The sequence below is a fragment of the Pelecanus crispus genome, chromosome 16 (assembly GCF_030463565.1).
Source record: "Pelecanus crispus isolate bPelCri1 chromosome 16, bPelCri1.pri, whole genome shotgun sequence".
Taxonomy (NCBI): domain Eukaryota; kingdom Metazoa; phylum Chordata; class Aves; order Pelecaniformes; family Pelecanidae; genus Pelecanus; species Pelecanus crispus.
The window spans coordinates 6,511,335-6,538,824 of NC_134658.1; the positions used below are offsets into that span (position 1 = coordinate 6,511,335).

General features: G+C 39.9%; 1 protein-coding gene across 1 annotated transcript; it reads left to right on the plus strand.

The window, feature by feature from the left end:
- The first annotated feature begins 216 nt into the window (after window positions 1–216).
- On the plus strand, window positions 217–26,294 carry MYOM3 (myomesin 3). The gene is made up of 36 exons (XM_009481069.2): window positions 217–323; window positions 476–550; window positions 1,007–1,166; window positions 1,410–1,567; window positions 2,684–2,779; window positions 3,440–3,528; window positions 6,523–6,567; window positions 6,782–6,922; window positions 7,922–8,083; window positions 8,367–8,508; window positions 8,601–8,800; window positions 9,107–9,160; window positions 9,490–9,617; window positions 10,248–10,431; window positions 11,302–11,476; window positions 12,109–12,230; window positions 12,907–13,094; window positions 13,258–13,384; window positions 13,863–14,041; window positions 14,118–14,232; window positions 14,495–14,651; window positions 15,032–15,141; window positions 15,629–15,673; window positions 15,805–15,941; window positions 17,548–17,692; window positions 18,947–19,006; window positions 19,977–20,044; window positions 20,335–20,445; window positions 21,512–21,599; window positions 22,692–22,730; window positions 23,266–23,371; window positions 24,176–24,339; window positions 24,983–25,019; window positions 25,136–25,158; window positions 25,249–25,304; window positions 26,031–26,294. Exons 1-36 carry the CDS (start codon window positions 217–219, stop codon window positions 26,292–26,294), a joined length of 4,257 nt encoding a protein of 1,418 aa, XP_009479344.2.
- Window positions 26,295–27,490: the final 1,196 nt, after the last annotated feature.

Genomic DNA, 27,490 nt, shown 5'->3' on the forward strand with positions numbered 1-27,490 from the left:
AGCTTCAGCTGCCTTTAAAGACTTATTAATTTCTTAATCTGATTCCATTTTTCACAGAAGCGTCAAAACCAAACCCCTTTCAAAGCCAAAAGACAGTATTATATGAACTTTCATTCACTTCATTTCATCAAAGAGATTCTGTTAAGGTGTCTTATTTGAAAGCCACTTTATGTTTTATTCTATTCCAGCAAGAAAGTTCGTTTTTGACTTTCCAGCATGGGAACCCGAACCTTCTCCCACTACAGCGAGGAGGAGCAAAAGGAGGAGAGGCAACAGAGCTTGCAAATGACCTCCACAACTAGAAAGAAAAAGTTCAAAACCAGGTAAGCCACAGAGTTAGGGATAGGCCGAGTAAATCAGGTCCAGACAGGACTTTCTACACTCGGCACTGAGCATTCACAGATTTGTTGAATTTTGAGTTTATGAAATTATGGAACCTTGTCTGGATTCTTTTATGTGCGTCTGCCTCTGGAAGTGAGGAAGAAGAGACTTTCAGCCTTTCAGAGTTATCAATGGCAGCTGCCCTTGCCTTGACCTCCGAAATACCACAGTAAGTCAGAAATCATTGTAACTCAAACACAACCATTGTATGCAACGTTGCCTTTGTGTATAGGGGTGACAGTTTCCAATTAATTTTGTTGGAAGCAAAAAGAGCAGGTTCAATCAAGAGGTTCTTCCTTTAAAAATAAAAACACCAGACCTCAACTAAAATGCAGGAAACATCCCTCCTCCCTTTAATCCTTCTGCCAGTTCCCCACCTGGGATTAAAAGTGGTCATATCCCCTTCTTGCACCATTCAAGTGTTGTATTTCACAGCAGCACTGCTGGTGCCTATGAGCCACAATTGCCTGACATTCATACCCATACTGCATGCAAGCTGATGTTTCTATCCTTAGCACTTGTTCTGATTTAACCAAAAACGTGCTATAAAACAACAACAAAAAAAGAAAACAAAATAAAAAGCATTATCTTAACTTCTGTTGGCTTTTATCATCCTCTGTTGCAGGGATTACAAGACAAGAAGAGAAGCTGCCATCCTAGAGCTAGAACAGAGGGGGCAAAAGAGAGTTCGGTTTGGAAATGACATGGAAAAGTTGGAAAAGGACGTTATTCGGAACTGCAGACTGCTGCGTGTGAGAGCTGACCGGAAGGCCCTTCGGAGGAAGGTCAGATCAGACATCTCTATTGGCAGCAGAAATGCCAACAGGATTAAAATTGCCAAGACTAACTAGCATTCTGGAGAGGATACTAAACCTAATCAGGTGCTAGGACAACCTCAGACCCATTAGAAATAAGGCCTTATACTCCTGCCACTGAAGCATTATCACATATGTCCCTTTGTAAAAGACTTTGTGTAGTTAGAACATAACCCCTTTCTGTTGCCTTTATTTAGTCTATCCTTGTCATAGGCTGTAGAAAAGGCACGTGTGGAGAAGGAATACATCGAGCTGCGTTCGGGGCGACCACCTATGTTCTGGATCCCCCTCAGAGTACATGCAGTCTGGGAGAGGATGGAAGTGAAGCTGGCATGTACAGTCCTGGCTTCCCCACCGCCGCAGGTTACGTGGTACGTCAGTTGATAGCAATGACTCGTGCTGCCCGTGTGGCTAACAGTCTGTGCGTTTCAGGAAGCAACCAGAGGAGGAACATCTGTGTGCTGCTAGAAAGAAGGAAGGAAGAGCTTCAGAAATCACAGAAAACACTTTCAATTCTCCAGTTCCACTGTTAGGACCAGTAAAGGCATTAAGCATTCAGTGGGCCCTGGAGGCAGTGGGCAGTCCTACGGGGCTCCTTCTGGGACAGGACTGATATTCATTTCCCTGCTTCCCTTGGTGCTGTCCTGCAGGCAAACTCGGGATTTAAGTCTCGGAAACCAGAATCTCTTGCCAGCACTAAATCACCGCACACATACACACCCCTCAAGGCTTCGCTACCTTGGATATCATGCAAGTTTTAGCATTAAATTGCTATCGCTTCTACAATTTGTAAAATACAAACCGACTCTTTCATTTACTCAGCTTTGCGTATTTACCAAACCACAAGAGAGGAAGTGTTATGTACCGGGCCTGACTGCAGCACTAATAACGGAAGGATGGAAATAAATGAAAGATCACCTCAAAAACCCATTTGCAAAGCATACTTTGATCAGTTTATTAAAGTGATTGACCATTCCTCCCATGGAAGGCTTGAAGTATGCAAACATTTGGATTACTAATGACTTCGTAGGCAGCTAACTCCGCTACTGTCAGAGCTCCTGATGTCCTGCGTCCTTCCAGAACAACGTCTTTGAATTATTCAAAGAGCAGAGAGAACATGAACCTCCCACAGATCCCCAGTGAACACAAAGAAGCAAGAGACATCTGCTCCAACTCCCTCACACAACCTGCAAAGCAGGGACGTAAACTGAGGAGGAAGCAACAAGCCACCGCTAAGCTGCCCGTAGGCAGCCTGCGAGCAGCTCTAGGGAAGAAGCACACGCAGGACTATGGGAGGGGATCTAGGTTAGGTGCAAGGCCGGCTTGGATTGATGTGGGAGACCTGGAAAAGAGGGAATTGTGTCTGCTCTTCTGTTCTGTTGTGCTTCTGTTGTGTTGACATGGTTAATTTTAAAATAACGTGTTAATTTTACCAGTCAATTTCTCCGTCCTTTCCTAAGCAGCATGCTTCCTTTGTGTTCAACTAGGTATAAAAATGGAGTCCGTATTGATCCTCGCCTAGCCCCAGCAGGAAAATACCAGATAAAAAACAAGTTTGGGATGCTGACCCTGCACATCAGCAGGTAATGTATGCGCTCTTGTCTGAGTTGCTTTTTCAGCTGAATAAGACCCTGCTCTCCTGAAACTCCCAGTTTGTGTATGCTAAACACAAAAAGAGAGTTCTTCTGGAATCTGACCCTGCTTGACTTTAGTGTGTTGTGTCTGAGCTAAACCTTTGTCATGAGGCAGCAATCTCAACAGCAGTTCATGAGGTTTAAAAAATCTTAAAAAAAAAAAAATTAGAGCCTCATTTGGTTTTGCTCTTTTTAGGCATGGTCAAAATTTTCTCATTCAGGGTAAGGCCACGCACATTAAGAACACTTCACAAGCAGACATGCCAATGTGATTTAGGATGGATCAATGTAATCAGAATGACATTAGTTCAACCCTGTGGCTTATACATGTGATAAAGATACGTGCATATCTTCAGTGGAACCAAGTGTTCCACCTGGTCTTTTGCTTGTTCATTACTTGCAATGTTTTTCTTATGTGTATCAAGAGAAAAAAACTGACCACTAAGTATAAGAAATCCCTGTAATTGAAATGAATAGCAGCTTCTTGATGAAAAGCAAGTATCTACTTCTCACTTCTGGGATTAACAGGAAACCCCTTTGAATTTGCCCTGTGAAGTACGAACAATAACTGAAACCTAAACGGAGGGGAAATGTTTTTTTTTTTTCCAGATGCTCCATGGAAGATTCTGCTGAATACAGTGTTGAAGTTAAGAACCAATATGGCGAAGCTTATTCATTTGCTACAGTGCTTGTCAGGAGTAAGTACAAATGTTCCTTTGGTTTTAAATTTGCAAATTCTTTAGATTCTTCAAAGTATTTTCAATGCTACACATTATATCACAGGAACATACAAGCACTCTGGAAAAACAGAGAACCAAGTGAGCACTCCATTAACAGGAGAGGAGAATTTCTCCCAGTTATTAGTGAGGGGAAAGCACAACTGGGTAAAATAATCCTTAGCTACCACTAACTAATATGTATATGGCTGATATAATGGCTTCTCTTTCTGTCACTTCTGGACTCAGGCAAAATCTTTCAGATTCCATATGGACACAGCTGTCTTTCCACTGTGCTGAAATTGTACTAAATTTAGGTATTTATTTCTTCTGGACTGATATGAAACAGCCATACAGTTAAATAAATAACAGGTTTAGAAAGAGTCTGCTGCATTTCTAAAGATAAGCAAGAAATTGATTAACAAGGACTGTGAGTTTCAAGAGGATCTCTCAGTGCAATATTGCATAGAATACTGTATTTCTCTCAAATTGGTAACTACCAGGAGCAAATGCAAGATTTTCTTCTTTGGATCTGTGCTGTTCTTAAAATAACTGGCATGGACTCCGTAGATACACATTCTGCACAAGCCAAATCCAGGCATATGGTGAAGGAAGTAAACTACCAGTACTTAAAAAGGGAAATTATATCAAGCTTTAAGAAATATGCAGTGCAGTTTCATAGGATCATAGTTTAGCTGTTCACATTTCAGAGAGCGATATATATACATATATACACATAAAAATAACAATTTTGCCATAAAAAGCCTCAACAGAATAGACCCATAGAGCTGTAGACAACTAAATGCTTCAGTGGGACTGACAGAGTCCAGGGAGTAATGCAAATGGAAACAGATGAATAGGAAGGGAACAGATTTGCTTTGGACATCTTACTGGTCATGAAGAGATGGGTTTCTTTGACTGAATTGCAAAGCCAGCTTGAACTATTTTTTCAGACAGAAGGTGTCTTCTTTGGTTGAGATAGTATATTTATTGTTAGTGCTTTGCTATGTTCTTGGCTCTGTCATGGGTTATATTACTATCATCCTTATTCTTTGTGTGCCATATTTTGATCACATCTGAATACTGTTTGGGGATACATATGCATACAGAAGAATGTGACTCCAGAATTGTAACAGAAGTGTATTGCTTATGATATCTTTCAGATGCTTTAATTAAACAATGTCAAAATACCGCGTATCTGGAAATACGCAGTACACACTTACCAATTCTAAAGGGACGTGTATAATAGCCCAGAAAACCTTCATTTGCAAGCCTTCCCAGATTCCTAAATTCCCCTTACCCTTAAGCAGAAATACAGAAAAAGTTACCAAGTGTGCAATGCTTCTCTTCTATAAAGGTTCTTACAGTCTGTCCAGAACTCAGGAACTGGGCGTTTGCCATAAAGCAGAAGCAGCTGTCTGAAAAAAATCCATAGCAATAATCACATACTCCTCCCAATTCCTGTCAGCATCTTTAGGATCAGAGCTGGTAGAATGATGGTAGAATAGGAGCTGTGTCTATCAGAGAAAACCTTGGCCGGGACTGCTCTCTTCACCTGATTAAACTGCCCTTCACCAGGCCTGATCAGCATTTCAAACAGTTTGCAAACATTGTTCCTTGTGATTGCGGGTGAGAGGCCCACACTGTTCCTTCTCCCCTGACCCTGTCTAATGCCATCCCAGTAACATGATTCTTCCTTTTGCTATTTGCTTTTAACATTCTGAAAATAGAGACTACACCAAGGCCTTAATCCTGCCTCCACTGGAAACATTCCTCATCCCCCAGGCAGGGCGATGGCATCTCCTCTCCTGGCCCCACGCTGTCTGGAATGCCCTTGGTGCCAGGGGAGCGCCGCCGGGGTCCGTGGTTCCTACAGCAGAAGTTCACTTTCCCTAAAGACATCACCGAGGGTCTCACAGGACCTGGGATGAGGCTGGGCTTTGCCTCTTGGGCTTTCCATTTCTTTCCTTCAGCTATTAACACTCAGTCCTCATCTTTTGCTTATGAGTGAGCTCTGCTACTGCAAAGTTTCATTCATTGAAAAAATGGGCATTATTTTAGGTGCATTTCTTGAGGTTTCTAAAGATAAGAGAGGAAAGTATCTCAATTTCATCCTGTGTTAAGTGCATCAGTTCTTAGACTTCAGCTCCAAAGGATTTCATTTTGTGCTGCGATGCCAGCAGTTCTCACAGGCTAGATCAGGTGAAGCAGGCCAGCATTCACGGATGATGTCTCCGAAGAATCCACGGCTGTTGAAACAAGTGATTTGGTAGGGGACACACTTCCCTCGGCTCCAGGGCTTAGCTCAGTGCCTCAGGACAGATATCCTTTCTTTCAGTTAAAGCTTGAAGTCCCAGTTGGTGGTGGTCTTCAAGAATCCCACATCATCCTCTGGGAAAGCTGCTTAAACCCCGGGGTTTGGCAAAATTCCACTTTCAGTAAAGTTTATGACACCAACACTTTTTTCTTTCCTTTTCTGTGCTGCGTGTGGCAATGAGTAGCTGTCATGCTCTGTCTCCAAACAGGGGCATAATTGCAGCGTGTCAATTATGGGTGATCCTAGATTGTCACCCTTCTAATTCAGACAGCACCATATTGGTACGCTCGTATGGCAAAAGCTGTAGCTCTCTGTATGCATGGTTTTCTTCAGCAAAACTTTCCTAGTGCAGCTTAAAAAGACAGAAGCCAAACTGAAAAACATTTCCTTAGCTATGAATAACTGTGTGCACGAGTAGTATTGCTTATACTAGAATAGTCATATGAACCGTCTCCTACGTAGACGCATCCTCAGTTGTTTGTGAAGGTCATCAGCTGTCAGATGAATTAATGTTTTACCATATGATGACACTCTGAACGTTCACATTAAGAGCTGGTTTGAGGGAAAAACATAGTTTGCTGAGCATCACTGTATGTTTTTGAGGGGAAGATAAACACCGGCATGAGATTTGCTAAATGTATTTTCTTCTTGTCTTATAGAATATTATGGAAAGGAGTCAGGATTTGATTCTGAAATATACAGAAGTGAGTAAATGATTGATGTTATTATTATTACTTTTATTTTTATAGTCTGAAGCAATTTGATTTTTTTTTTCTGAGCTGTAGCTTTTCCTATTAGCCTGACTGTATATGAAAAGCGGAAGGCTCAGGTACCACTCTAAAAATATGATAATAAAAATATTACAAGGAGGAAGGCTCTGAGAAGTCTGTCATGCTGACTTTTACTCTTATTCCATAGGATCCCTTATGGCCAGAGAGGCGGATTTTGCTTTTCCACTGAAACCCTTATTTTCAAGAGAAAAGGAGCCTTTCACCCTCTCCTGTTACTTCTCTTCTGATTTACTTGAACACCAGCGAGACATTACCTGGTTCAGAGATGGTTTGTATGCAACAGCTAAGTTTATATACATATACCTATATGAATATACCATTTGAATTCATAGCTGTCTGTGATCTAATGTTCACAGAAGATAATTAGAATTCAGGATTCTTGAGCTGCTCTCAGCTCTTCTCAAGCTACAGACATTATTATTGAATTTGTATGTTTTCCTCATTTGTAAAAGGATGACACCACTAAAATGTTTTGGAGGTAATGACTTACTTCTGCTTGTAAGAATAGTTTAAGAGCCTTAGTTCTATACAATGAAAGCACCAAGCATTTGAAAAGCCAGTGGTTCTCTAGTGAAAAAACCTTTTGGATATCCTGTGTTGTTCTGCTGGCAATCAAGGATGTCGATCTTAGCCAAACTGGTAATCTTTCTGTTCTATTAAGTTTTGGAAAGCAGAAACAACACAGTAAGACTGCTCTTGCCATCTCAGCACTTCTGCCAGAATCAGCTGTGAGAACAGCAGGGCCTATTGAGTTTTAGTGATTTGAGGAGAATTTGGCTAGAGTTTCTATCTCAGATCCAATAAAAATACACAAAATGCACAGTATGTGCCATTCCGGTTTTCTGGTTTTGAGAATGTCCACTCAGACAAAAGATCCTGCATGCTGAGCAGTAATGTATTGTCAGTTAGAGCTGGCATAATACTTGGCAAACTTCAGAGCATCCAGTTACCTGGTGTGAAGAGTACCTTTTACTCATTACTTTATCTGAAGCCACATTTTATTACTCTTTTTCACTTGGACTGCAAGCTCTTCAGGACAAGGACCATGCTTTTTGCTCTGCATTTGTGTACAAAAGAAACAGAGAGGCATAGCAACAGAGTAGGATCAGAGTCCATGACTGTAACTCGGAGGCGTAATAATAATATCAGGCATGTCTTACAGATCCCTCATCTTGCTCTGTGGTTTTTTTTTTTGCATTTGGAAATATGCCGCTCCTGACTCAACCAGTTCAGGTGGCATTCCTTTACCCCTTCTCATGCTTCACAGGTGAGTTGCTGCAGAACTCTGAATGTCGGGAACTAAAGTACCAAGACCAGGAGGCATCTCTGACGGTGTCATGTGCTTACAAAGAAGATGAGGGATTCTACACAATCCGTGTCCCCTCACTGGATGGATATAAAGAGCAGACAACTTATGTGTTTGTTAGAGGTATAAGCAGGATTCTATCCTACTTAGAACAAAAGCTCCTTTCCCAATACCTTGGCATAAAGGAATGCACAACCTCTTACACAAGAAAATATCTCCCAATTTTGTGCATGGATACAATTACCAAAATGTCCAAACCTTATTTTCAGTAATGATTTAGGTATTAGAAAATATGACTTGTATTACTGGGATGTAGGCCCTTAGACACTTAAGATTAAGCTTTTGAATGAAAATTTTGGTACAGAGAAGAAAAAGACCTAACCATTATCACTTGGTGTTTCTATAGATGCTGCAGCAGAAACAGCTGGTGCACCTGGATCCCCACTCAATGTGAAATGCCACGATGTAAATAAAGACTGCTTGGTTCTTTCTTGGGTAGCACCCAGTGATAATGGAGGAAGTCCAATCCTGGGATACTACATTGAAAGGTCTGTATGTTAGTCATCTTTGAGCAAAAAAAGCTCATGATCACGTTGTGGAAAAACCACGAAGGAACTCCATGGGCTGTGTTTCATTTCAGGTGTGTTGCTGGGTCAGAGGATTGGGTCCCATGCAATGACAAGCCTGTGAAAACCTGCAGATGCCCTATCTTGGGCCTTGCTGAAGGACAGACATACCAGTTCCGAGTAAAGGCTGTCAATAAAGAGGGCATCAGTCATCCTTCTAAAACCAGTGATCCAGTTACAATATATGACCCCAGCAAGGACAAGAGAGTGACAGGTTTGTACTAAAACCAGGAAAATTTTCTCCTTAAGTACAATATGAGACTGTAGTTTGTCCTGATTCTCCCCATTCTCACAAATATCATTGCAACATACTGCCATGCTGTGCCTTTGCTGAACCCACCTTAGTACTATACTGAACAGAAAAAGATCAAAATACCAGTTACGACATTTTACTCTATGTGTAATGAGATGTATATAATCATGCAGATAACAAAATGACAACAGTCCTGGGCTCTGTCTTTCTTGACAAGCTCCAAGCAACTTCTCTTAGTGGATAACATTGCCCTGTTTGACATTGCAGTTATTCCATACGACGATGGCAGGACGATAGAAATTTGCAAGGATGACCTGGAAGGTAAGTTCAAATTTATATGGAGCCATTCCTCAGAGAGGAGTCATTGTTCTACAACAATGAGATCTGTAATAACATGACTCTGGAGAAAACACACGTAGGAAAACACATGGTGAAACATCACTGTAAGCTGCACAAGGATCGGAAACTATCCTCAACAGCACAGTCTTTTATAATAATCCTGGTTTGCCTCTATGTCCTCAAAGGGTTTAAGTCTCCTCCTTTATATTGAAGAATCTTACTTTATGATGGGCAAATATAATCCATTGTAAAAGAACTTTTTTTTCCTGCCACGTTTTAACTAAAGCATAGCCTGTTCTGACTTCCCATAGGACATATTAAAATTCCCCTGCCACCCACCAATGTTCATGCAAGTGAGGTCAGAGAAGATTATGTGGCTTTGGCCTGGGACGAACCAGATCCAAGAGGCAGAGAGCCACTGAAATATTATGTGGAAAAGGTAAGAAAATACTATCACATAGAAGGGAAATTGCAGAACAGAATCATTTATTTCTCAGATGGTCTATAGCACAGGCAAGGCTATTCACTGTGTCAATAACTGGAGAACTACAGCCTCAAAAATGGCTTGCTCAGCTTCTCTCCAGCTCCACAGTTTACTTGAGCTATGATCCTGACTCTTGACACCAACTCAAGTAGTAATGATTAACAAAGAATAAACACGTAAAGTTTTACACCACAGAACAGTAGGAGAGTTTTAACAGGAAGACTGTTCCTGCCCTATGGGCTCTGAAGTGTGGAAAAGCTGTGAAGAACTGCACAATGGTTCACTTTCCTGTTCCCCACTAATCATTTTGCTGGTTAATTAGCGTCTTTTACCAGCCCCCTTTCATACATACTCACTTCCCACCTGCTGTACCATTTCTGCTGCAAAGGGGCCCTCTGTTGCCAAGGAAGAAAAGTTTAGGTATATCAACAAGAAATACATCATTTAAATTTTTGGTTTGGGTTTTTGTTTCTTTGTTTGTTTTTAAAAACTACTTTCCTGTAAAGATCAGATTTGTTATTGCTCAAGAGGGTTTTAAGCTTGAGTTATCACATGAGTTGTAAATCATCACCTTTTTCATTACAGTCAATTGTAGGCAGCAACTCCTGGCAAATGGTTAATATGGATATGCCAGTTAATTCCCCAAGATTTGCACTCTTTGATCTTGTTAAAGGAAAATCATACTGTTTCCGCGTGCGATCTGTTAACAAGTATGGAATCAGTGACCCATCCCTGCCCAGTGAGCCTGTAACTGCTGGAGCAAAGCTGGGTAATTATTTTATTAATATGCTCTACACTAATGATATGGGAAAAGGAGATGTATTATGAAAGTAATGTGCGGGTTCCTCTGGCCCCCCTTTCCTTTGAAATTCATGGTATATGATTACACAGCAGTTACTTTGATACCAGGAAATCTCTTAAAGCCTTAAATCCTTGTTTAATTACTTTGCAGTTGGTCAGCGCAGTGTAAATCTAACCAAGCAAAGATGGGGGAATTACATTTAATGAAATAAGAAACAGTTGAAGCCCGTGTTTAATCCAAGTATGCTTCCAGCACTGTGTAAGAGGGTGGTTACACAGACCAGTGTTGGAAGGAATGATACCACTGCTGAAGGAGCCTATTTCTGAGAGCTTCAGGCAGAACAGCAGTCTTCGCAGCGCCAATGTGTTTTGTTTTCTTCCTGGACTGAGCTGACAACAGTAAGAGATGCAAAGGCTCATGCCCATGCTTCCCTTATGCAGAGAGATGAGCACTCACTCTTTATTTTTTTATATTCTCCTATATTAAAGCTGCCCTAGTGTTCATTCATACTGTCTGTTCTTTTCAAGAGTGAAGCACGTCCCATTTCATAGTCGAGTCACATGAGAGTTACTGCATGAGACTTGTTTCTCTTCAGAGAAGATTAAGTAGGCGTTCCTCTGCAGAAATCAATGGGCTGTAAGGGAGGGGAATATGAGATACGGCAAACCCAAACATAAAAATATAGGCTGTAGGCTGAGACAATCCCCATGGTATTTTGCTCTAATTTGAAAATGATGCTCCAGAAAAGGTGAATAAATCAAACAGGCAAACTCACAATTTCCTTTAATTCATAAGTTTGAAAAAAATCTATTTTTGTCTGTTTTTTTCTTTTTTTAGCTACTCTGCCTCCACCATCTCAGGTTTTAGCTTTCAGAGACACCAAGACATCTGTTGTTTTGCAATGGGATAAGTTAAAGGATGGTCTGGAGCCTCTTGGCTACTACATATATTGTCGGGAGACTGGGACAGAAGAATGGCAAACTGTCAATAATAAGCCCGTGACATGTAATGAGTGAGTTCAGCTATTATACTCCACTGAGAGAAGACAGGGTGCCAACTTGGATTCTTCTGTTTATGGCTGGAGTCATATTTCAGATAAAAAAAGAACTTTCTTCTCTGCATATACATAGGCACGCATGCACACAAACACCACATCCTCTTTTAGAATTAAGTATTGCTCAAAATCTCACTTTTACATCCAAAGCCAGACTGACAGCAAAGTCTGCGTACATCTTCACAGACTCTGGATCTGCAGAAGGTAGATAGACCTTGTGGCACCAGCAGAACCACATTCCATTTTTTTGCTTGGTTTGCAGTAGAGTAAGTTGGTGTCACTCACACATAGGATTTAGAATACCTCTCTAGCTGTGGGGGTCACATGTCAAGCAGAAGAAGTCCATTAAAAAGCCCTATTTATTCTACCAACAATGCCAGCCAGCAGTGTGACACCTCTTTATCTGATCTATACTTACTGTCTGATTTATTGGTAGCCATTTTATGTGACACAGTGCACTTTACTTTGTAATGGCAAATAATGATTTTGTAAGTAACAATGCCTTATTAAAATGTATTATTGTCTGTTGAAAAGACTGTTTACCTGTACTTTGAACAGTCAAACACAAACATTTTAATTTGCTCTCCTAGATTTACTGTTCCTGGACTGCAGCCTGGAAAAGAGTATGTCTTTTGTGTGAAATCTGTCAGTGAGGCAGGACTAAGTGAAAGCTCACCAGAAACAGATCCTATCGTTGTAAGGCCAGCTATTGGTAAGTAGTAACATATACACGCACATACACACAAAAATTAAATCCCTCAAAAATGTATGTATCATGCATAGCTATTATTACATGTAGTGGTAATAATGTGGAGCAGATAAGCAAAGCAAAGCAACAGGGAACTGATTTTCTTGTGCCTTGCAGCTTCTGTCATCAATTATACTTGTCAAGGGTGGACAGAGTTCATTAGCATTTTGACTTAGCAGTGTGTTACATTTTCAGAATTAAGTTGGCACTGGTACAAGTGAGCATTTTAAGTGCTCAATTATGCTGGTATCTTGAAATCAGCATTGTGAATTTCTCTAGGGCAATTACAAAATCCTACCAACCACATTAGCCAGTATCTAACCCTCTATCTTCTCCATTTTATCAACCCACTGCTTCTGTCTTTCCTGTCACGCAAACCATAAAGCAACACACAAGAAACATCCTGAGACACATCCGTGACTTTTGCTGTGACCTCCAAATAAGCACGTGGTTGTTTTCAAATACTTTTATGCTGCAAAAGCGATATTAGGGGGCCTTAAGACAAATAGAATCACATCTGGTAGGAGCACACAGAGATTTCCCCAGCCCAGTTCATCTCATACCTACACTTCTTTTCCCGATCCCTAGATCCCAAACATGCATTGAACAATGCTGTTTTCTCTCTCCCTTTGCTGCGCAGCTTGTCCATCAGCACCACATGGGTTTGTTCTTCTGAACTGTGGAAAGGCTGACATGACCATCGGCTGGAAACCCCCGAAGCGCAAGGGAGGAACAAAAATTCTGGGTTATTTCCTAGATCAGCACGACACATCTGAACTAGACTGGCATGAAGTCAATATTCAGCCAATTCCTCAACGAGTTTACACGGTACTCATTTCAGATATAATAGTGTCCTTCTTTAAGCATAGTGGGAACCGTAGCTATAACAAGGGTTGAGCTGTGTTCCAGTCTAGAACTCTCTTCCTACCCTCACAAGACTACAATCATGCAGGGCTGTACTAATAATCTGTTTGCACTTCTGCACCCAAAGGTCAGCAACCTTGAGGAAGGTCACCTGTACGAATTCCGTGCCTGTGCAATGAACATGGCTGGTGTTGGGAAAGTATCTGAACCCAGTGACTTGTTCAGATGTGAGGAATGGACAATGCCAGAACCAGGTATCTCATGTAAAAACAACAGCCAGAAAAATATTACTAGGTATACTAGTTACCTCCTCACTCTTCTGTGAATCCAAGGGACTTCTGGTAACTATAGGTCCATATAAGGGTGGCTCCCAGTACAGAAAAGTACACAAACACTTCTAGGGAAGTTCCGATTCAGACGTAGGCTAGTATTTCTGCATTACACAGATACAGCACCCAGGTATTTTTAATAAAGTTTCCGGAGAATGGTGAATCTAGATCTAGTATCTTAACGTCTTTGTATTTTACACCAACGCAAGTAACACTAAACCAGCTGATATATGCTTTTTTCTAGAACCTACCTCTACAGTTAATTAGCACAGAAAGCATCACCTATGGACCCACTATTCACTTGTTATCTTAAAACTCTGCTTTCTGATCTCAAACTCGAACAAAGTGCACGCAGTTGCACTTCTTAATGTTACTGTTTGACAGCCTACCCTTCTTTGAACAGGCCCGCCTTATGATGTGAAGTGCACTGAAGTAAGAGACTCATCCCTGAAGCTACACTGGGAAGCACCGTTGTACATAGGAGCCGGTCCAGTTACAGGCTATTATGTAGACATGTGTGAAGAAGGGTCAGAGGAATGGAAACAAATAAATAAGCAGCCCATAGCCACCACCCATATGAAGGTCTGTATACGCACTTGGTATCCAAGTGTGGCTTCTCATTTAGTCTGGCATTAATTCCTGTCATTGTTTCCTGCAGGTTTCTGATCTGGAGACAGGGAAATGCTATATTTTCCGAGTAAGAGCACTGAACAAGGCTGGAATTGGACCCCCTTCACTCCCCTCGGATCCTGTGGTGGCTAAAACCAAGCCCGGTATGAAACTAAAAGCGATGAGATTGTGCGAGTCTGTAAATACTGTGATGATTACGGTAAAAAATTGCTTTATCAAACATCAGCTACATGTTTCATCACAAGAAAGAACCGCAGTCAAAATAAAGATTAGCAAAACAAACTGCCCAAATGAATTTACTCTAGCTGTACAATCTGTCTTTTTTTTTTTTTGAGTTAGATGTCCAGAAGCTAAGCCCTGATCTGTTTTGGTAAGGAATGTTTTATGGGTTTTTTTCTCATACAGGCACAAATGAAATTGAACTCGGAGTCGATGAAGAGGGTTTCATTTATATGGCTTTTGAAGCTCCTGAAAAGAATGACTCCTCTGAATTTATCTGGTCAAAGGACTATGAAGGACCACCAGATGCTGACAGAGTTCAGACTGAAGAGAAAGGCAATAAGTGAGTATGCAATGCACACTGAGAAAATTAATTGTGCACAGTCAAATAAAGAAAACATTGAACACTGAGAAAAATGCAAAGCCAAATGTTTCCCTCTCCTTCCAATATTCACCTAAAATACATATACACAATTGAACTTCTGCAAATCCCTGTACCCGATTCTCAGCTCTGGTGTCCATGAAATGGGGCATTCAGTGCAATCTTCAGGTCACAAAAGGGAAACATCAGCCATCATATTGCTAATGTTTTTGCCTTGCTCCTCAGTGTCACATATAAATGACAATGAGTGCTATACTTGATGTTCTAGGTGTATCAAATGTATTGCATTCTGTTACAGAAGGCATAATTTTTGAGGAAAATATAATTTTTTTTTTTCTAAGATCTAAGCTTATACTGAAAGACCCATCAGAAAAGGATCTGGGTATATATTCAGTGGAGGTCACGGATGTAGATGACGATATCTCTGCCAGCTGCACTTTAACAAAAGAAGGTAAAAACTAATAATTGACAAGAACAAAAATCTAATGTGCTATAATTTTCTAATACTAGATATTTAGAGGAAAGTTTCTCACAGAGGAATAGTAAGTGATAATGACAGTGGCATCCTTAGAAAGATGTTTTCCATTCCTTGAGGGCTCAAAGGCAGTTTCTTTTACAGTCCCCTAAGAAAAGATTCCATGCTCCGGGAACGTCATTTTTCCATTACAGTTCAGACTTCACACGCAGCTACTCTACCACAGTGATTTAAAACTTCTTTAGCATGTTTCCTGAATTGATACAACCAACATTTTATTCAGATATAACTAAGAATTATCTTCACAACCTTTTCTAATCCTCCCCACTATTGAATATTTTGTACTTGTGATCTTCTTCTTGACATAAACAAAACTCATTAACAAATTAAATTAATTAATACAATTAATTAGTTTTTGCTCAGTCGTACTAATCTAAATGACTTGTTATTCTTTGCATTTCAGATTTGGACAAGTTATTGAAACGTAGCCATGAAATCAGGAACCCATGTAAGTTGAGCCAGCAAGAAGCCGCTACCATATCTCTAGATTCTGAAAGGGGAACCCTGGCATAACCCTGGCTGAGCCAAATTCTGTGGTTTTCCTGTGAATTCCCCTCCATGGTTCTCTTTGTCTTCCAGTGATCAAGCTGATATCTGGATGGAACATTGATGTTCTGGAGAAAGGAGAAGTGCGGCTGTGGTTGGAGGTTGAAAAGCTGTCACCAAATGCAGAGCTGCATTTAATCTTCAATGACAAGGAACTTACAAGTACTCCAGTATGTTTTGTTTTGGTTTTAATTCTGACTTACCTTTCCCCCAGGTACATTGCCTGTTATCTAAACTCCCATCAGATATGTTGGTGTGTGTTTTTGGAATACTCTAGGGCTTGGTTTTCCACTGTGCATAAACAGAAAGCCAACTGTCCGACTCTCAAGCTGTCCAGTCCTTGTATCAAGCAAGGCTACAGTATTGGTGCTGTTAGTTCAACACAGTGTAATATTCCTCTGTGCTATGGCCAGCAAAACCTTCAGTGGTAACACTTGGAGAATGTCTCCTCCTTATCCAGCTTTCCTGTTATCCCCCCCTCCTGAGAGACTGCCTCTGACAATCTTGCTGCAGCAGAGACTTCCCTTTTATAGGGGAATTTTCTGACAACAAACCTCAGCCACACATAATGCATCTGATACTACAAATGCACCTGTGCAGGACAGAGAGCTTTGTCATGGATGAACAGACTTGAGTCATTTCAGTGATGCTAAGGAAATACCATCTCTCACAACACGGCAGGATATTCTTCTTCTGCTTTACCAAGCAAAGCTGCGAGCTTTCCACCCTCTCTCTTTGAACTGAATACGGATAAATCTCGTGAATTCTAAGAGCAGATGAAAGCGATTTATTTCTCAGTCTGAGGCACTGGAAATAACACTGCATCATGTGTTACAGTGCACTCCAACTTTCTGATACGTTTAAAAAAAATGTTCTAGCCTCTTCCTTGTCTTCCCATATCAAGTTAGTATTATAACATTTAAAAAGTATTTGGAATGACAGGACCAGAGGGGAGAACAGTTGAGAATGAGGAACAACATAAATCATTCGCCTGTCAGTTAAATGCAGTGTAGCAATGCCAAGCTAACAAAAAGAACAGATATAACAAAGGGGTAGGACTAGGCCAAAGAATTTCAGAGCTGTTACTGCGATGTTGGGGTTTTTTAAAGCAATGTGTAGCAAATTTACTGAAGGCTTTGTCTATGCTAAGAACTGTCTTTTCTACACTGGAGAACTGACATGGTTATGCATGATTACGAAGTATTTGTCAAGCTCTTTGTAATGATAATAGTTGCCTAGAGCAAACAAGGCAGTAGGTTATAATGATGATACTTATGTTTAAGCGTCTGGCAGGTTTCAGGGTGTATGTATAAAATGTTCAGTAGTGCTTGCATGATGTCAAGAGGGTGGCAATATTACTCATCATTGCCCAAATATGCAATTACATGCCACAGATGTGTAATTAAGTGCAACATTTCTATTATACTAAAAATCATACAGATTCTGGTAAGCTGAAAAGTCTGCAGTATCCAACAAGAAAGAATGTATTGTGTTATGTGGTTTTAACAGAAACTTTCTCCCAGAGAAAAGTTCTGCTGTAAGCAATTCTACCATACCTACATACATAAACAAATAACAGATGAATCCCAGAATGTAGAATATCAGAGTGCATTGGCTTTATCACTCCTGTAAGATGAGGGAAGTATATAAGGATGCATGCACAAACGGACTGTAATGTCTGAGCGTTGTAGAAGATGCTGTGCCAGGACCTGACCCTGGCACAGTTCTGCTCTGGAAAACCTATTCAGTTTATCATATTTCCTTTGTTTTACACAGACACATAAAATAAACTTTGTCAAAGGAAAAGGTCTCGTAGAACTGATAATCCAGAATTTCTGTGATGACGATAAAGGGACGTACACAGCCAAGCTGCAAGATGGAAAAGCTAAAAATCAATTCACCCTAGCTCTCGTGGATGAATGTAAGTGGAAATTCAGCATCAAATATAGACTGCCATGCTCAGTGGAAAGTTTTCTAGGCACTTAAGGCCCCAAAGTATTTCTGACAGTTATAATAGCACACTGGGAATGGGGAGAACAAATATTTATTTTAGCACACATTTAAAGTCAAGGAATCATGTAAGAAATTATCTGAATTTCTCTTTAACATAAAGTGAAGCTTTTGGTCTTATAAATAGGGTCCTTGATGGTAAAAATGGTCTGCTAAAGCAAAATATCCAGTGGAATGCTTAGTTATTTTTTTCAAATGTTTCACATATTATCTTGCTATGGCAAACTGTCTTGGCAGTAAACTGTATGACGTGTTTTTACATGTACTCATTTATCTCAGGACAGGATCAGGTTGAAATTTCAGTGTATTTAACAGCTGGTTAATAGCATTAAACAGAATGCAATAAAGAAACCAGTGTCAACTGTACTTGAGGACAAGTCCAAGCAACAAAGCAAGCTGAACATGAAACATACAGGGTCCTTGTATATACTAGTACAGAGAGCCTTTTTTAATTAATTAAAAATAGAAGGTAACAAGATTCTCATTCAAATGCTTCCTCATAGAGTGTCTATCTCTATTTTCAGTTCTTGCAAACAGTTTGCTTTCAAGTGACATTTTTTAGCTTCTGAACTTTTTGAATGGAAAGTGTCTATAAAATGTCAAGTCTACTTGACTTCCTTTACAACCGGTGGAGAGAAACAGGCAGTTTTACAGAGTAATTGAGCACATGCTAAGTTCAGGATATAAAATAAGTTTAATGAATTGTGCTCTAAAGTGCCCATTTTTCTTTACTGAGAATGAAGGAAGTAGGGATAACTAAAGTTACATGTGGTTGTCTAAAACAGAGGTAAATTCTATGCTCTCTGCCTTCTTCTGTGTTTCTTACTTTTGAAACATTTTAATTTCAGGGTTTCTAGCCTACCTTTTTGTATAGTCGAAACTCCTATTTAATTTCCTGAATGCATAATGCTCAGGTCTTCAAAGACTCTTTTGTTTTAATGAAAATAAATGTTAGGTTCTGAGCAACCAGTACAATGAAAGAATGATGGTACTAATCTGTTCAGGGTTCTCAGTGGGGGCCAGAGGTTAACTCATGCACTAGAGATGGCTTATAAACCAATATCACAGCTCTAATGATAACACCTTTCATGATCAGAAATTTCTAAAGTGTTACACTGAGAAATAGTGGGCGGGTTGTTGACTTTGACCATTGCTGTTCTCATAGGTTTTGCTAAAGTTGCAGAGGAGGCTGATGCAAAACGAAGACAATGGAAGAAAAAGCAGGGTAAGATAAGCTTAAAAGATAAGCTGAAGGTTAATGACTTGCCAGAACTATGCCAACAGGATGGCAAAACCTGAGCAAAGCTATTTCACTGAGTGCTCTAAATACCTTTCTTTATCATCTTTTTTAAGCATATTATTTAAGCTGATTAATACACTAAGATTCCTTATTTTAAGATACTCTGCCCTGCTTTTAAATATCAAAATAATTTATTTAAAGTTTTAGCCATGTTAGCCACAATCCTCAGTATCTTCTGTATCAGTGCTGTAACACTGAACATTTCTGAATTCTGAAAACTGTCCAATCTGAATATATACCACGCGATTAAGATCCACTCACTTTCCTTGTAGAAAACAGGATTCTCTAGATAAGTTTAAAAAGAACCACGCATTCCACTTTCATTCTATCCCCCATCTTACATTCATGAATAAGGAAGTTTACAAAACAGTTTCAAACAAAAAATACAGTTGGAAAGGTGATCCCCTTCTAGCGGGGATAAAAATATTCACTTAATAACAATGGTGATACCACACTAGACTATAGGTCCAGCCTCCTGTCTTCAGAGATGCTTAGTATAAGATGAAAGTGGACCTAAAGTAATTTGTCCCCCAGTTTACCCTCCCAAATCAGAAGTATATAGCTTTTCTATTCTATTGCAATTCACCTGGGAAATATCTACCAACTCCTACACTGACTCGATGCAAAGTAGAGCCATAAAGGACTGGTTAGGCAGCATCATTAACTACATTTTGACATAGGACTCCTCACCAAAGATACGTTACCTAAGGACATTACAAAACCAGCAATAATTATATGCTCTAAACTGCGGTGCTTACTGCACGCAAAACTCAGCATCGTGAAGCATTCCCCACAGCCCGCACTGCTGGGATTCACCACTAGATGGAGGCATTTCTGTAGGTAACACGAGAGCTGTGGAAATGCGTTGCAAAAGACATTTTATTTTCTTTTATAGGTCCACATTTTATAGAGAACTTGAAATGGAAGGTTACTGAGAACTGTGAAGTACTCCTTACCTGTAAGGTACATACACCTATGTGATGCAACTGCACAGTGTGAATTCCTTTAGCATTAAATTTTAGATGTGAATTTTAAGGGAAGGGTATGAACAGTGCTCACCCAAATGCTTGTTTGCAGACCAATGAAAGTTAAAAGATAGTATATCTTGGACAGAAGTTTTAATAAGGAAGGGAGTTTCTAAGATTCTGCAGCAATCCTCTAATGCAAGTGATGTTTCGTATTAGAAGGACATCAAGGCATTCGGAAATAAAATGCATTTGGGACCCTGACTTCTAAATGTTCACTTCAAACAGGCAACAAACCTAAGAAAGGACACCAGCTTCCAATGGTTCTTCAACAAGAAAGCACGAGCAGGTGGTGTGTTTGATCCACAGACTGGGATAGGAACTCTTCGTATTAAAAAGGTAAAAAACATAAAGCAACTCAGAGGCTTTGGTGATCACACGGAAATGCAAAAAATACGGATTGATCTTATTAACATTCAGTGTGTGTTTTGGGTAGTGCCCACTAAATGAAAGAAACTGAACAAACGCTGAGAAAAGCACAAAAGAAGAAACGATTCAACATTATGGTCAGATAGATCTGAATTAGAAATAAGATGTTTTTAACAGTGAGCGGCTGTTAAAAGTTTAACACGTCCTGAGTGGCTAAAAAGAAAAGTGTGGGCTTTTCAGGTTTTCTGATCAGGACTGGTTGCCTATTCTGGAGATGAACTTTAGTAACCAAAAAAAAAAAAGTTACTGAGCTCGCTACAGAAGTAACTGAATGAAATTTTATGGCTTGACCTATAGAGAAGGCCAGACAAGCTGATATAGTGCCCCTTGTAATCTTAACTCTGCCTCAGAGAAGATAGAGCTGAAGAAAGGCAGCTTGATGGTGCAGTTAGTTTTAGTGCAATCCCTGTGCGGCTAATATGAATCTTGTTTGGGTTTGATTTTTCATCTTAATTTCAAACAGCTAAATCACCTATCTATAGAAGTAGATAAATATATGTGAACAGGAATCTCTGCTCACACAAGTCTGAGGACCAGCAGGAACACTGCAGGCTGGAAGTCGAGAGCATTGGCAAAGCAACACGAGGAAAATTTATGGAGCAGTGGGCATTCATCATCACTGAGTCCCAGACCTCTCTGTTCCTTACACCACTACAGGCACGCAGCGGTACAGGGTGACTGAGGGCAAAAGCTGAGACACGGGCTCCCCAAAACTGACAACACACCAGTTCATAATGAACCAGGGCCCGTTCTAACCTTTCAAAGGAGATTCTGGGGCAAATTGCGGGTTTTGCCCTCTTTTCTGATCCGTCCAGCCAAATTCATTGGGAGGGAAGAAGAAAATCTCAGTCTTTCCCCCTTTTCCAAACCCTGCCCTATTTCAATGATAAGTGAAATTTCTGCTGGGGTGGGGGGGTGTTTCATTTTGGGTTCTTTTTTTTAATAAATATTACATATGCACACATGTGTTTGCTAGCTAACCAAAGCAGATGAGGGCCAATACAAAGCACTTGTTTCAGATGACCGAGGAGAGGACTATACCCAACTTGATCTCACAAAAGGAGGTAAGAGAGCCTTGTATCAGGCAATAATACACATTCACACCCCTGCCTGGAATTCATTTTGGATTTAAAAACAAATTTCATAGCTTTCTACCACATCGTTAGTTAGCGTAGTACCTACGTGCTTTTATAAGCATTAAAACCTCTATAAAAAGTTACTGGTCAAATTTAAAGAGTTTCCTGATCCATTATAGCATATATATACATACTGATCATTTTAAAAATCACAAATATTTCATTTGAGATTGGAGTCATAAAATACACTATGTAAAACAGTCTCTTATTCTGCAAGAGTTATACAGAGCCCAATGAACAGAATAAAAGTCGCCTTTGTATCTGATCTCAGAGCTTTTTTTTTTTTTTTTTCATCTGTCCATACTGTACTTCATTTGATAATCCACAGACAACTTTTCACTCCTGGAAGTTCAGCCAGTCCTCCGAAGCATCAGGAGAACAAACTTCCATTTCCACTCCGCATCCCCCACCAGTGAAAAATATTCTAGGCTGAATTACAACAACAGAATAGTTATTAAAGACAACATCAAGTGGAAAAACAATTACATGTTACTGCAGATTCCTGCTTCACTTTTCAGTGTTCTGAATATGCTCTGGAAATTGAAAAAGAAATATGCAGTTCTGACATTCTAATGTCATTTACATATATAGTCATTTATCAAGCTATGACCGCATTATAAATTCTGTCAAGCACCACAGTTAAAAGCTCTGCAATGTTTCAGTCACTTCAACTTAGCATCAATCAGAAGATTCTGCTTCCCAAGATTAAATCCTGCTCTGACATCTGGAATCTATCATTTAAACCCAATACATAAATCTGCTTTCTGTGAGGCAGTCTGTTGCACACGTTGAGTGCTAAAGAAGATAGAAGCATCTAAATTTAGTAAGAAATGCCCAGCATCTAGAAATAAATGAGTCAGTGGCAAAAACTCCATTCCAAGTAAGCTTTGCAACAGAAAAAGACAACGAATAACTACTAGATATAATACATTCTAAACGTAATGTAATTAATTCATTAATTTCAGATCAGATGTGCTAAATATTGTACTTAGAGACACTTAAATCTTTATGTCTTTGCAGCCTTTGAAGACCTTCTCAAGGAGCTGTGCAGGATCAGTGGTATGTCATTTTCTCATCAGCTGGCACACTATTAATGGAAGGGGAGAAAGGTGGGGTGCCACGATCAGAGCAAACTGCTCAGGAGCTGTCCCCGGGTTCGCATCAAGTACGGTACCACCCATTTACTATTCCTTTAGTGTTAGAAGCACCTTCAAACTGTCAAGGAGGATGGTCAGTAAATAAACCCAGGGACATAAAACCCTCTACACTTACAAATTAATTCTGTGACCTTTACGTGCCGGCAGCCTGCTCCTTGTCACATCGCTTGCTATGTGAATTTGGCCGAGTTGTACTATTTCTATCTACAAGATGTGTATTCCAGACCCAGGTCTCTAGAAGAGATGCTGACATTTTTCTACCAGCTCCTAAAAGATCCAGGGTCTGCAAGAGGTAGAATACCATCAGCTACCTTCAGCTAGCCACATTCTCCAGAGAGAAGTGTTAACAGGTCGCTTGGGATTTTGTTTGCGTAACATGTAAAACTGTGCACTCTTGAATGTCCTCCTCAATTTTGGTCTTTCAATTATACTATTAGCTCTTTCTGCTACACCTCTGAAAATTCAGCCTACTGAAGAAGGCATCAAAATCTACACAGATGTGAAGTACTATACAGACTACATGAAGACAACTTGGTATCACAAGTAAGTCCTCAAAAGATATTTGCAAGGCTTCTGGCGTCCTGTTGCTTGTAACTGTTTATCATCAAAATTAAACATGTTGGGCCTGAGCCCATAGCTTTTTAAGGCAATGGTAGATTTGTCTGAGTAAGGGCTGAAAAACACAATTCACTCTGCATCTTGAAATATGCCTGGAAATTCCAAAATAAGCAGTCATGTTATTTTTATCTTACCACTGCAGAAATATTTAAAGTGATCATCTTTACTAGAATAATAATGATGCATTTAAGGGTACTGCTCAATTACAGCCACCTTGGTTACAGACAGGAAAAAAAGTTGTTTTTTTCAAATTCTTTATTTCTACTACTTTGTACTTCCCTAAACCACTATATTCCCCAACTCTGAATAACAACTATTCCCAAACGTTACAAAATTCTTTCCAAACACCAGCTAATTTAGCCTCATGATGTCTTCATAAAATAGAGAAATGGTGTTTTATTAGATACCACCTACACACGTATATAAGGAGGCCAATTTTTAATAACATTTAAGGGCTAAACACTTACAAATATTCAACATCTAAATCCTATTTAATCTCCTAAATAAGAACTAAGAGGTCTTTTGTAGAGTTTGTAGAGCTTTGGCAAACTGCCTAAAAGCACAGCTAGATGCCCCATGGGATTTTCAAAAGTGACTGAGTACATAACTCTCCATGAAATTAACAGCGAGGTCCTGACTCCCACTCTCTTATTCTAACCAGAATAGGGCTAAAAAAAGTTAGCGCTCTAATTTATACAGCTATTGAAATGATATCATTTGTTTACTTAGGGAGAAACAACTGGAAAGCCGCGACAGACTGAAAGCTGGGAGCACAATGAATCAGATCTGGCTTCACATACTGAACCCAACAGAGGCAGATAAGGGAAAATACACCCTGGAGTTATTTGATGGGAACAACTCCCGCAAACTGTCAACTGACTTGTCTGGACACGGTAAGCTGAGTCAAACAATAGCGTCATAAGAATGAGATCTACCTGAGCTGCTTTCCAAGACTCCTTCAAATCACGGGCAGTGATTCCTCTCTCCTTTATCTGAGCTGGAGCCACAGTTCCATGACAGCACGCTATGAAACTGGGTTAAGAAGGACAGCGAAGTGCCCATAGAAGTCAGAGGAAACACGAGGAGAGGAGAAATGCGCAGCAGAAGGGATTGAAGCTTTTAGGGAGCCTTGCTGCCGTAGTGTAAGGCACTCCTGGGAAAAGGATGAGTGAGAGGGCAGCTGCTCCTGGGATGGCTCTGATTCCTCCATAGGCCAACAGACCTAACGGGTGGCATCTTGGAAAAGAGAATGTGGCTTCAGGTTTACAAAGACTTTTCCAAACTGTTCAAAATTGGGTTTTTTTTTTCCTCCTCTGGACTTCTCTTTGGAAAGAGAATACTAGACCCCACTTAATTTCAGTAGTATATAAATAGATTCACCTCTCCTTAAGGCAGCTACAGATACTGTCTAGATGATAATGATACATATCTATGTGCACAAATACCTGTAATTCCAAGACTGATACATTATGTTAAATCTACTAAGTCAAATGAAATAAATGGCAACTTTCCCTACAACCTTTTCATTCCTTGCAGCCTTTGAAGATGCCCTGGCTGAGCACAGAAGGCTAAAGTAAGTTCCTGCCTAAATGTTTTCACAGCTAAATCTATTTTGAGTGTCATATCCTGTATTGAGAATACAATGCCTAATAAATAAAACCACTATAATTTTATCTCTCTCACTTTCAGGGAGGCAGCAGTAGCAGAAAAGTGTAAGTAAATTAATTTCCTTCCTTCTGTGAAACAAAGCCAAGTGGTACACTGATAAGTAAAACTAAAAGGTCGTATTTGTTCATTCCCAGGTCGTGCCAGGGTTGTTCAAGGTCTGCCAGATGTTGCCACCATCATGGAGGACAAGGTAATATTGAGTAACTGTTCGTATAATTGGCCCTTGCACAGACATAGAAGACTAACTGATGGGGAGAAAACTACTTCTCTTCCCCTCCTGTATGTTCCCAGGAGCTTTTCTGAGCTACTGCAGTTGCCAAAGGCGTGAAGTGGTACCCTCCACAATACTTACATCAAACCCCTATACTGCTGATGGTGCTTGCAAATATGCACGTGCTTCTGCACATATAGGTGCTCTTTGTGGCACAGAACCTCTTTCTTGCAGATATAAGTTTGGATATTACTGCTTCCTAGGTCTGTTTCACAGCCGGATCCTTTCTGTTGCCTTCCCATTTCATAGGATTAGACTAAGGCCTTTAAGTGCTGGACCTGATTTTCCCATCGTATCAACTTCCTGTTTATATTTCTGAGTAATGTTCCCCTTTACTAGTACACAGGCAGAATAAAAATCCTGTAAAGTAATTGCAAATTCACCATGTGCCTATGTAAGTGTCACTTTACACTGTAAGAAAGCTATAAAAAGACAGTAGCACAAATATGAGTCAGGCCTAGTGAATTCAGTCAGGTTAATCCTGATTATATTGGAGGATATCAGGAAAAGGAACGGACAGTCCTGGAATCTCGCCTATTGAAAATCTGAGAGAATTTATTTTTATTTTTCTTAATTTCTCATCAGCTGAATTTCCTTGCTCGTTTATATCTTCATAATCTATTTCTGCTATCTGTTTTACAACAGACCCTGTGTTTAACTTGCTGTGTATCTGGAGATCCTTACCCAGAAATCACTTGGTTCAAAAATGAGAAGATCATCATCTTTAAAGATCGTTACAAAATGGATGTGAAGGGGACAGTTGTCACAATTACCATAGAGAAAGTCTGCAATGAAGACACAGGAAAATACAGTATCTATGTCAAGAATAAGTATGGTTCTGAAACAGGGCAGGTTACTATCAGCGTCTATAAACATGGAGAGATACCAGTAGGAATGGAAGAAGAGTAAGTCCCAGGTGGGATTATAATGCAAAAGCCTAAATGAATTAGTCAGTTATGTCTCATTGAATTTAAAAGGAATTTAGCTCCTTTGGATTCCTTTTAGTGTCTCTGTCCTAAAATTCAGGCTCATGTCTCTCTTTTTATTTTAGTAATATTTTAGTATTTTTATTTTGGTAGTTGTTAGAAAACAATTCTCGTGTGTGTGTGTGTGTGCGCGCGCGCACGCGTGTGTGCAGACTCGTTCTAGGAGAAACTCTTTCCTAGTAAATCTGTGTGGGAAATACCAGAGGATTCACATATGAGAACCAGGCTTTCAGTGGAGTTTTTTTGTAGTAAATCACTATGTGTTACTGATTATCTTGTAGCTGACATACGCTTGTGTGTGTGTATTATTAAACTCATACCCTTGGTGACACCTCAGCACTGTTGTCAAGTACGTTCACCTTGAAATCAGCTGGCCTGCGTGTGGGAAGTTAGGAATTTTCCTAAGTACCGTGCTGAATCAGGGCCTTGAAGTGCGGACCTCTACAAACCTAAGCCATATGGGAATAAAACAAGGCAGAGACATTTTCAAGGCTTGGTTCTTTACAGAGGAACACATTCAGCTTCTATATATACTGACACGCAGTAATACATATACAGAAAAGGGTTGAGTGAACATCTACAGAAGTGGACCCAGATCCTTCCATCCTACTGAACACCTATATTCTTTAGAATTAAAGAGATTTTTAGGTTTATTAGTCATGCTAGATTATTCTGGATGGAGAAAAAATTGTGGCCTCTCAACTGCTCTGAAGCCATACCTACAATCCCAGCTTCTACCAGTAACACTGTGTCAGTAAGAGATAAAAACGTGATTGTATTCCTAATACAGCCATCCAGCTAAATGCATTTATTCAGCAAAATAGCATCTTACCTTGCTCCACAAACTAGTGTAAACTGTCCTCACAGTAGCAGTAGTTTTCCCAGTTATTTGAGGGACACTGCCGTTCCAGTGTCAACATAAACGAGCACAGCAATCCTGTACAGGATTGCCAATCATTTGACCAAAGGCAGTTACATTTCAGACATTACTTAAAATTAAATTAAATGTATATAATTTATATGATTAAATTTAATAATATTAAAAAGGGAGAGCTTAGCTAATTATCTAGATTCATCTTACAGTGAATGAGGACAAGCAGGCCCTTCTGATGGCATCAT